Source organism: Aquarana catesbeiana, linkage group LG07 (genome assembly GCF_042186555.1).
Source record: "Aquarana catesbeiana isolate 2022-GZ linkage group LG07, ASM4218655v1, whole genome shotgun sequence".
NCBI lineage: Eukaryota > Metazoa > Chordata > Amphibia > Anura > Ranidae > Aquarana > Aquarana catesbeiana.
The window spans coordinates 96476810-96488820 of NC_133330.1; the positions used below are offsets into that span (position 1 = coordinate 96476810).

At 42.2% G+C, this 12011-nt stretch overlaps 1 protein-coding gene across 1 annotated transcript in view; it reads left to right on the forward strand.

Moving 5' to 3' along the window:
- The window catches only part of LOC141103186 (6-phosphofructo-2-kinase/fructose-2,6-bisphosphatase 4-like), a gene marked incomplete at its 3' end in the record, with an annotated part of 92736 nt that overhangs the window by 58404 nt on the left and 22321 nt on the right, over positions 1 to 12011 (forward strand). The window contains 1 exon segment of the mRNA XM_073592515.1: positions 11012 to 11219. Coding sequence (XP_073448616.1) covers positions 11012 to 11219 — 208 coding nt within the window.

Here is a 12011-nt window from a genome sequence, read left to right on the forward strand (position 1 = left end):
TGAGAAGGTTTTAAGGAACCCAAGAAAGAAACTGAGCTTTCAGGAGACTCCGTTAGGGGTAGCTTGAAAGTGGAACGAGCAATTTCTCAGATTGAGAGGCTGAAAAAGGTTCATCTACCGTTTCCTCCGCAGTGGAATCATCGGTTTGTTTTTCCTCCTGATCGACTGAGGGTAACTCCTCATCCTCTGCCCACTGTTCCCCTTGCAAAGGTTGTGAAGTGGGGGAGGGGGATGTAGCATGCTTCCTGTCCATTTGAATGGAGGATGCTATTAAAGCCGCTAATCTTCCTTCCAGACCCTGCAGGGTGGAGGAAAGGACATCTTCAGTCACGTATACAGGGGCTGAGATGTGAGAAGCAGTTGCGCCATCAATTCGTTCCAGTGGTTCACCCTGGCCTGCCATAACTGGTAATTCAGGCAAGGATGACAGCGTGGAAATGCGTCTCGAAATCCTAACGCCTGGGGTGACACCTTTTACTTTTATGGTCTTTGTGGTGTCTTTTTTGGTAGGCATAGTCCTAAGCACAAAAACAGAGGCACTATACAATTGCACTTAATCGCTGAACATAGTCATGACATTTAAAGCCACTATAAAGTTCAGCCTAGTGCTGGGGAAAAAAAGTGTCCTTCCTGATAGGACTAGAATACCAGCTTTCAACCCTCAAACCCTCACATGTCCCACAGCTCCTGTCTCCCTGTGTGCAGGCTGTTTGTTTCCTCTTCATCAGCCGAGGAGAGACTGTCACAGCTGTAGTTTTATCTGTTTATGCCTGCCGTGCGTCCCCATGGACATTCAGGGCACCGCGCTTAGGCCCCGCCCCCTCCAAAAAATTCTGCCCCTTTTTACATTTGAAAATGTTCCCAACAGACCCAAGGGGAGGGGCAGAGGCACACACAACAGTAACAGCATTCAACAGTTAATAATATTAGCAGTGCCAGTGGGACCTCCGCAACCCCCCGGAGGGGGTAGGTAATGTAAGGAGGTACACCGCTGATGTCCCCCCTAACCCTCAGGTCCCTTCAGGGGGGAGAAAAGAAAACATTTGGCATTTTTTTACCTGAGAGGAATCCCCCTGCACGTGCTGCTGCGGCCATACACAGACTGACTGAGCTTTACAATGAAGACAACAGAGTAAAGTATGTGCATAGACTCCCTCTAGTGGAGAATTAAGGCATGACATTTTTTCCCTAATGGAAGAATGCATAGGTGTTTTTAGTACCCAAGTTTCTTCCCTTACCTTATCCCCGCTGCAGGATTTGCTGAATTAACAGACAATCCAACCTTCACCCATCACGGCGGGCTGCATTTAGCAAACCTTCAAGGACCGGGGCTAAAACGGAGTTCCAACTCCCTTGGACCTGTAAAGCACCCCATCAGGAAAGCTTTAGGTAATGTAGCAAGACCTAAGCCCTGGGTTCCTGGGGTCCAGCCCTACAAAGAGAGGCATTACAGACAAAACCTCGTGCTTCGGATAATGGCACTTTGGCTGGATCTGGTCTATGGAGGCTATTTAAATCCAGCATGGATCCCTCCTGAAGCTCCTCAGAGCACATCTTCACCCGTGACCAACACCTATAGCCTATAGGGAGTGAACTTCTTGTATTGGGTATACCAGTGTCCATCACCTGAAGGTGGCCTATAACCCATTAAGTAATTACTTAAGGCTCTGTGTCCCATGATGTACGATAAAGAAAAGTAATTAACGGTATATATTGTTGTACAACTCTACATTTCTGCTTCATTAGATGGAGTCTTTCCTGACACACAAGATATGGGAGAGTGCGTATTTTCATAAATTCCCAAGTTTAGCTCTGTAGGATGTTTGAGAGGGAGCGTGGCCAATAAGAATCCTAATATTTCAGCCTACGCGGGCAATTGGAGCGTACCAATTTTTTAATCGTTTAGAATGCCTTGATTTTAGCTTGTTTGTTTTTATTGTGCTTTTTTGTTTCCTTTTTTTTTTTTTTTGCTATGCAATTGAGCCTGGGTATGCCCATGCCCAATAGGCTCTGATATGTACTGTTAACTTAGAAACCTGCAATAAAAAAGAGAGACCTCAGAGGACCCTGCACTCTGTTGAAGCTAACCAAGCGCAGATCGCTTCCAGCTTAATTTGCTGCAGGGCCAATCAGATGATTGTTCTCTGCTCTATTCTGCTGACAGTTTATGCTCTATTCTGCTGACAGTTTATGAACATCCTAGGCTCCCAGGAAGGGCAGTGAAGACTAGCATACTTGGTAGGGGAAAGATGGTACGCTGCGCACCCGTAGAAGTGACCTGTAAAGCCGCCTGTATCGCTTCTGGAAGAAAGTCAACAGTCTGCTAATGAAATGCATACTTGTTCCCATTCCCATCTGCTAAAGCATTTGATGTTTATATGAAAAATGCAATAAAAATATCCTACCAGGTCTATAAATCCATATATAATAATCCCATGAAGTGGGAGCCTTCCACAAATACATAGTTACATATACAATACAATCGATCAAACCCGATTTAAAGAACATTTGATTTAGGCACCACACGCTTCATCCAGCATATAATATAGTGGATGATGTGTTGAGCCTAAGGCCCCTTTCACTTGTGCGACTTGACTGCATGACAAGTCATACCCAATGTTTTCCAATGAGTACTATTCATATCTGTGCGACTTCAAAGTAGTCCCTGCACTACTTTGGTCCGACCTTAACCACTTCAGCCCCGGAGGATTTGGCAGCTCAATGACCGGAGCACTTTTTTACAATTTGGAACTGTGCTGCTTTAACTGGTAATTGCGCGGTCATGCAATGTTGTACCCAAACGAAATTTGCGTCCTTTTTTTCCCACAAATAGAGCTTTCTTTTGATGTTATTTGATTGCCTCTGCAATTTTTTTTTTTTTTTTTGATATAAACGGAAAAAGACCAAAAATTTGGAAAAAAAATTTTAAAAAAATTAATAAACTCAATTTTTGTCATAATTTGGGCCAAAATGTATTCAGCCACATGTCAATAAGCGTATATTTATTGGTGTGCGCAAAAGTTATAGCTACTACTAGGGTACATATAGTCTACAAACTAGGGTACATTTTCTGGAATTTAAGCAGCTTTAAGTTTGACTTCCTATCTCATTTCTTGAGGTGTTAAAATGGCAGGGCATTACAACCCCCCCCCCCCAAATTGCTGAGAGGCATGCTGAGCCCATTGAATATTTTTTTTTTTTTCACAAGTGATTGAAAAATGACGACAAAAAAAAAAAAAAAAATACACAAAGTTGTCACTAAATGATATATTGCTCAAACATGCCATAAGCATATGTGGAATAACTCCCGAAAATACATTCTGTTGAATACGGGGATACCATACGTGTGAGACTTTTTGGGAGTCTAGCCGTGTACAGGACCCAGAAAACCAATCACTGCCTTCAGGCTTTCTAAGGGCGTAAAATGGTGATTTCACTTCCTCACTACCTATCACAGTTTCGGAGGCCATGAAATCACAAGATAGCACAAAACCCCCCATTTTGGAAGGTAGACACCCCAAGCTATCTGCTGAGAGGCATGTTGAGTATTTTGCAGATCTCACTTTTGTCACAAAGTTTTGAGAATTGAAAAATGTTTTCTTTTCTTTCTTCATTTTCAAAAATAAATGAGATCTGCAAAATACTCACCATGCCTCTTAATAGCAAATATCTTGGGGTGGCTACTTTCCAAAATGGGGTCATTTGGGGGGAAGTTGTGCTATCTGGACATTTCAGGGCCTCCGTAACTGTGATAGGTAGTGAGGAGTAAAATCACAATTTTACGCCTTTAGAAATCCTGAAGGCGGTGATTGGTTTTTGGTGTTTTGTACGTGGCTAGGCTCCCAAAAAGTCCCACACATGTGGTATCCCCGTACACAGGAGAAGCAGCAGAATGTATTTTGGGGTCTAATTCCACATATAACCATGCCAGGTTTATACAATATATCATTTAGTGACAACTTTGTGTAAAAAAAAAAAAAAAACTTAATTTTCCCGCAACTTGTGGCAAAATCTAAAATATTCCATGGACTCAACATGCCTCTCAGTAAATAGCTTGGAGTGTCTACTTTCCAAAATGGGGTCATTTGGGGGTGTTTGAACTGTCCTGGCATTTTATGCACAACATTTAGAAGCTTATGTCACACATCACCCACTCTTCTAACCACTTGAAGACAAAGCCCTTTCTGACACTTTTTGTTTACATGAGAAAATATTTTTTTTTTGCAAGAAAATTACTTTAAACCCCCCAAACATTATATATATATTTTTTTTTTTAAAGCAAAGGCTCTACAGATTAAAATGATGGGTGTTGCAATTTTTTTTTTCACACAGTATTTGTGCAGCGATTTTTCAAATGCAATTTTTTTGGGAAAAAACACACTTTTTAATTTTAATGCACTAAAACACACTATATTGCCCAAATGTTTGATGAAATAAAAAAGATGATCTTATGCCGAGTACATGGATACCAAACATGACATGCTTTAAAATTGCACACAAACGTGCAGCGGCGACAAACTACATACATTTTTAAAAGCCTTTTACAGGTTACCATTTTAGATTTACAGAGGAGGTCTACTGATAAAATTACTGCCCTCGATCTGACCTTCGCGGTGATACCTCACATGCATGCTGCAATTTCTGTTTACATATGACACTAGACCGATGCTTGCATTCGCCTTTGCGCGTGAGCACGGCGGGACGGGTGCTTTAATTTATTTTTGCTTTTTTATAATATTTTTAAACTGTTCCTTTTTTATTTTATCAAGATCTCAGGGAATGTAAATATCCCCTATGATAGCAATAGGTAGTAACAGGTACTTTTTTTTTTTTTTTTTTTTTTTTTTTTTTCTTTTCTTTTCTTTAAATTGGGGTCTATTAGACACTAGATCTCTCCTCTGCCCTCAAAGCATCTGACCACACCAAGATCGGTGTGATAAAATGCTTTGCCAATTTCTCAATGGCGCTGTTTATATCCGGCGAAACCGAAGTCACGAAATGCTCGTAGCTTCCGGTTTCTTAGGCCATATAGATGATTGGAGCCGCTCTGGTCTCTGATCAGCTTTATGGTCAGCTGGCTGAACCACCGGCTCCCTGTTGGGACAGGAGAGCCCGAGAAAACCATGGAAGACGTGGGGGGGGGGGATGTTCCCTCCCACTGCTTATAAAAGCAGTCCAGAGGGTAATTAGCTGCTAGGATTGCTTTTACATGAAAGTTGACCGCTGGCTGAAAAGAATGATACCGGGATGATACCTAAAACCTGCAGGCTTCATTCTGGTATAACCACTCAAAGTCCAGCAACATACCAGCACATTGCTGGTCCTTGTTGGGCATACATTGCAATGTTCTTTTTTTCATGCAGTCTGTGGGGTGAACGAAAAAGATTGATCGGTGGGTATGCCCACCATTAGAATACCGCCCTTCATCCACCCACTTCTAATGATGGGCATACATGCACCATTTTTTTTTTTTTTTTTAAACACTGCTGGTGAAATCCCCTTAGACAGCGCTGAAGTCACGGCTTTGCGTATCGTGGGAGCAAATGCTGTTGCTGTCAAGATGCATAAACCTGTGCTGCAGCTGAATGGCGTACCTGCTAAGCAAATGATGGTTAACAATAAAACAAAGTAACATTACAGTATAACGGTAAGACTTACCATGCCTGCAAAGCAAATACAATAAAACATACTAAAAATAAAACATTGCAATCTGTGCCTAAAAAATATATGCCGAAGCATGGGGGAAATACGCCCCTAATGTTAGGAGCAAATCGCTCCTCCACCCCTGCCCCCATGCTTCGGCATATATGATCTTATTTTTTTAACTGTGGTGGTGAAATCACCTCCGACAGCGCTGGAGTCACGGCTTTATGTATCGTGGGAGCAAACGCTATTGCTGTCAAGATAAATAAACCCGTGCTGCAGCTGAATGGCGTACCTGCTAAGCAAATGATGGTTAACAATAAAACAAACATTACAGTATAACATACCATACCTGCAAAGCAAATACAATAAAACATAGTAAAAATTAAAACAGAGAGAGAGAACGATAGGTGTAGAACAATAGTGAGCGGACAGTAGAGAGGGAATGTAAGAGAGAGAACAGAGAGAAGAAAAATACAACCACAACCATTTTTGGCTTTTTTATTTTTTTTGTATGTGTTTTTTTTTTTTTTCACTTTTATAAAAACTGTAAAAAAAAACTATAAACTGAATGTTGCAGATTAGGGTCTCTCAAAATGTGATGGCCATCACATCTTTTGAGACCCTGTGTAGGTGTGCCTATGACTGTGTGGTGCTGTACCCTACACTACTACTCAACTAGTGTGTGGTAGCATTCGTAACAGTCACCAATGCAAAGACCAGGTTGGTCAGGACAGGAGGGACAATAAAAGCAGGTGTCACGCCTAAATCTGCGCTTTCTACAGACACGACATCTTCTTTAGGGGTTTCTTTGGGTAGGGGTACCAGAGATGACATGCGGAAAATGCCTCTCATGCAGCCGGCTTACTGCATTTGGATTGGAAGTTGGGCAAAAGCACCGTCTGGAAACAGAAGGGCTCTGATCTCTTCCTGGAATTTAAGGAAGGATCCAGTTCGTCCTGAAGCTTTGTATAGCACAAAAGCATTCAGCAAAGCCAATTGAAATAGTTGCTGTAGGAATTTGGACCGTCGTGTCTGCGTGAAGGGAGGACAGAACGAAAACATTCTTATTATCCCTCTACTTCACAGCGAGTATATTATTACATCTCAAGCAGGCTCTCTTCCCCAGCCTAAGACGGGAATCTACAAGCCGCTGGGGTAAGCCCCGGCAATTGGATCGCATGGTGCCACATCCGCCAATTTGATGATCAAACAAGTGACTAAAAAGTGGCACACTTGTGTAATAATTGTCCACATACAAGTGGTACCCCTTTCCAAATAAGGGTGACACCAAGTCCCACACAATCTTACCAGTGCTCCCTATGTAGTCAGGGCAGTTCTCCGGCTCTACGTAACTATCTCTTCCCTCGTAAACCATAGAACTATATGTATAGCCTGTTGCCCTGTCACAGAGCTTATACATCTTGACCCAGTATCTGGTACGCTTGCTGGGAAGATACTGTTTGAATGACAAGCGGCCAGAAAACTTAATCAGGGACTCATCAACGCAGACAACTTGATGGGGAGTAAACAAGGCTGCAAAACGTTGGTTGAAGTGGTTTACGAGTGGCCTGAATTTTGTAGAGCCGATCAAATTCAGGGTCACCCCGAGGACGACAGAGTTCATTATCGTTGAAATGCACGAACCGCAAGATCTGCTCATATCGTGTCCTGGTCATGGAGGCAGAGAAAACGGGCGTATGGTGAATTGGGTCAGTGGACCAATATGACTGCAACTCACTCTTTTTAGTTACGCCCATGAAGAGGGATAGGCCCAGGAAGGTCTTAAATTCGTAGATCGTAATAGATCTCCAATCTCTGCCAAGGGTCAGCTGGGGATTAGTGGCGATGAATTGACCAGCATATAAATTGCTTTGGTCCACAATAGATCTATAGAGATCTTCGGTGAAAATCGGTGAATAAAAATCAAGTGATGTAAAATCAACTGTTTCCACCTGAATTCCGGGTTGGCCAGTGAATGGGGGAAGTACGGGTGCTACAGAAGTGGTGGGTTCCAAATTAGGATTGGTGAATGCAGCAGGAAGGGCACTATGGGCTTGACTGGCCTGTGTTTGTCTTCTTCTTGGTGGCAGCGGGACACTACTCGTGCTTGCCACCTCGCCGGTTTGAACTGCACTTATGGGACTTGCAACGTCACCAAATGTTACTGCAGTGCTGGATGTACGACCAGAATTTACTAGGCTGCTGGTGTTTGCCAGTTCACCAGAAGGATGAGCAGCTCTAGTACTGGCTCTCTGCTCCATACGAGGGACTTGCGGTTCTTACACCTCAACGATAGCAGAAGAACGGGGTCTGGTACGCCTGACCTTGGCAGGGACCTCAACTCCGTCAGAGCTATCTGTCAGGGTGTCGCTGCTGTTTACAGGTTCGTATTCTGAGCCTGAATCAGACTGATTAGTGACTTCCTCTTCACTATATCTGTCATGCTCAGAAATTTACTGGTACAGACTCACAGGTAAAAAAGCACCTGACTGTCAGCGACTGATTCAAGCGCTACCAAAAAAGCTGTTGGCGTTCGCAGGGATCAGGTCTGACTCTGCGAATGTGTTTTGTAAGTGACAGTGATCGATTGATACTGCACTTGGGTGGGCTGGGCTTGTAGGAGGGGCTAAAAGCAGGTGCTATCTGGGCTGATCCCGCTAACACTGCATTTTTGGGAGCCCTAAACTGCTGGGGACGCTAGTATTGATCTGATCAGACACTGTACTACTAAGGGAGTTGTATGGTGCGTATGTGGGTGTTAGCGCTACTGGCATTGATCTGACGTTGCCTGAGGCGACGCAGACCGTATCTGATGCTAAAACCTACCTTAGATTGTAAGCTCCTTGAGGGTAGGGACTGATGTGAATGTACAATGTATATGTAAAGCGCTGCGTAAATTGACAGCGCTATATAAGTACCTGAAATAAAAAAAAATAAATAAAAAACCTAACTTTGATCACCCGCGGGGTAATCGGGGGGTTAAACCTTTATTGGGTAAAATACGGCGGGTGCCCTGACGCTATAAAAAAAAAATCGAGCTAAACTGTAACCCGTGATGCTTATACTGTGATCACAGGTGACAGGGTAATCAAAGGGTTAAACCTTTATTGGGGGGGGGGTTGGGGGGGTCCCTAGACCTATCGGGGGCCTAAGAATAATTACCATAACACTGATTAGTGTCACTAATGAGACCAGTACAATGATCCAAAAAAAAATCTAAACGCTGCACTGGGTGACACGGTGACAGGTGGTGAAGGGGTTAACTGGGGGGGTGATCGGGGGGGTGAATTATGTGCCTACGTGACCTGGTGTCAGTGTAGTGTTGTGCAACTCACTCTGAGATGTCTTCTCTCCTTGGTCTGAAACGGAAAAGACCGACACGAGGTGAGATGATATCACTTCCCCTGAGGTGCGACTTGAGGTCCATAAACCTTAAGATTACACAGGCATTGCTTCAAGTCGCATCAGAATCGTGCGACTTTCATGTGCCCCCCCCCCCCCCAGGAGAGCAGGCTGAGTTCTCAGCACAGCCAAAAAGCTGACCTGAACAAAATTGTGCTTTGTACTGGGCCAGTCAACCAATGTGCCATTACTTATTTTTACACTTGCATATTAAATCTGCTATTTCTCATAAATCAAGTATTTCCACTTTTGCAGTCAAATTTGAGAAAACCGCACAATGTTTATGCGTTCCCCCGTCACACAGCATACCTGTTTATTAAAAAATATAAATAAATGTTATTACCATTTCTTACTCTTCCTTTTTTTTTTTTTTTTTTTAAGATGTTTCTAATGAGAAGGTGTCATGGCTTCTTCTTGCAGGGATTTAGGTTTTAAGTTTAATTTTATTTTAATTTTAAGTTTAAAATTATTTTTTTTTGCTAGAAAATTACTTAGAACTCCCAAACATTATATATATTTTTTCGAACACCCTAGAGAATAAAATGGCGGTCGTTGCAATACTTTGTCACACTGTATTTGCGCAGCGGTCTTACAAACGCACTTTTTTGGGAAAAAATACTTTTTTGAATCAAAATAAGACAACAGTATAGTTAGCTCAATTTTATATTGTGAAAGATAATGTTACTCCGAGTAAATTAATACCCAACGTGTCACGCTTTAAAATTGCGCCTGCTCGTAGAATGGAGACAAACTTTTACCCTTAAAAATCTCCATAGGCGATGTTTAAAAATTTCTACAGGTTACCAGTTTTGAGTTGGAGGTCTAAGGCTAGAATTATTGCTTTTTCTTTTTTTTTTCTTTTTTATTTTGACAGTCTCTTTAAAAAAAAAAAAAAAAAAAAAGGGTCACTTTTATTCCTATTACAAGGAATGTAAACATCTCTTGTAATAGAAAAAAAGCATGACAGGACCTCTTAAATATGGGATCTGGGGTCAAAAAGACCCCTGATCTATCGGCAGCTGGGCATCCACGGGAAAGGACGCAATCGTCTCCGCTGCTCTGGTAAGCGGTGGAGACGCCTGGAGCGTGGCGGGAGTGGAGTGGGCACCTCTGCCGCCACCGATTTTAAAAGTGATCTCGCAGTGAATCCACCGCGGAGACCACTTTTATCCTAAAGAGAAACACAGAGCGTTCTCGAAAATACCGGGGTTATGGCAGCTAGCTTCTGCTTGTGCGGTTCTTATTAGAATATTCTCATAAATACTTGAATAAAAATGCCATAGTTCCATCTTGGCATATTATGGACCATGGAGGTTTTACATTGATATCTATGCTAATATTCTTAGTTGGATCTCCGTTTGTATAGTGTCCACATATTTTAAATGATGTCTGAGATGTATACATATGTCTCTTTTGGTGGTTGGGATATTTTAGATGGAAATTCTGTGTACAAAGGTATATTCGAGATTGTCCAATTTGGTAAACATCACCCAAGACTTCTTTATACATTGTTTGAGTATGGTGTATTCTTGCCTTGGAAAGCTAGTTGATGTTGGCCAGTTTTCACGTTTTTATTACTGGTCCAATGATCCTTCAATTCTATTTGGCGACCATAAAAAAAAATTTCTCCTTGGCTTTAATTGAGCTAGAAGGTACATAGTCATTGTTCTTTTCCCAGTTCTGCCAACAGCTGGTTTACAGACCTCCATCAGAGTAAAAAAAAAAACACAGGATGTCTCGGGTTGAAAACTTGGGTGACTTGTGTCATGAAGTTTGACCTTTTGTCTCTAGGACCCGTACAGTCTTAAACATCCATTTTGAAATTGTGAAAATATATTTATTTCTTCACAATAGTTCTGACAATTTGTAAATGTATGTTTTGTAGCAGTCTTTCCTTAATGTGACCAAACAAGAATATAAACTGTTCTTTAACGTGTACTTGTTTTTGTGTTTTCCATTGTAGGGAATTGTCCTATATTAAAATCATGGATGTTGGCCGCAGATATCTAGTTAACCATGTTATGGATCATATCCAAAGCAGGATTGTATATTACCTTATGAATATCCATGTGACTCCACGCTCCATATATCTGTGCCGGCACGGGGAAAGTGAGCTTAATATTAAGGGCAGGATTGGTGGAGACTCTGGGCTCTCCATCCGAGGCAAAGAGGTAATTTATAGTGATATGTAGAATAAGTATTTCTCACTCTGCCATTCTCCATTCACCTGTGTCCTGTAATGTATAAGTAAGGACAGCCCTGTATAACACTTTCCACTCTAGCAAGCTGTGATAGGAGAAAACCACAAGACCGTAGCTGGACCCCGCCAGGAAGAAAGTGTAGGGCTGTCCTGTAATATATATTGTCTCCTGGGCACTGGACTCTGCATTAGGTGCCTACCTAGGACTTTCGTCACAACTGGCATCGGTGAAGTCCAGTTTTTTTTTTTTTTTTTTTATTTGGTGCCATTTTTTTGAGTTGCTGGACTTTTGGGCCTTAACTCTTCCTGATCTGCAGTGTATGGTCATAAGTATTTCTAGTGGTATATTCCTTGCACTCTATGGCAAATCATAGGTGCATGGGGGAGAGTGGGGCCATTGGGTTCTGCCAGCCTATGCTTAGCTAATGGCTCAGGGAGATTCAGCAATCCTAAACTGTTCTACCACTCCCATTCTTCCCTCACTCCCTTCAGGGTTAATACTACTCCTACTTGTCATGAGAGGTATTTTCTGCCGCAGTGTCTGAATTTATGGGGAAATTTTCAGATCTGTTCGAGGCCTGATCCTCCCATCACAGTCCATCTCTGCTCTTTCTCTGGCTACTTCAGCAGAGTATAAAGTTACCCCAGAGGTTTATGCAGCATCAGATTTGAAACCATTTATTGGAGACAAAACATTGTCAGAAAAAACATTTGTAAAATGTATCAACCCTCCACCAAATAACGTTAACTAAAAAGCCACCTT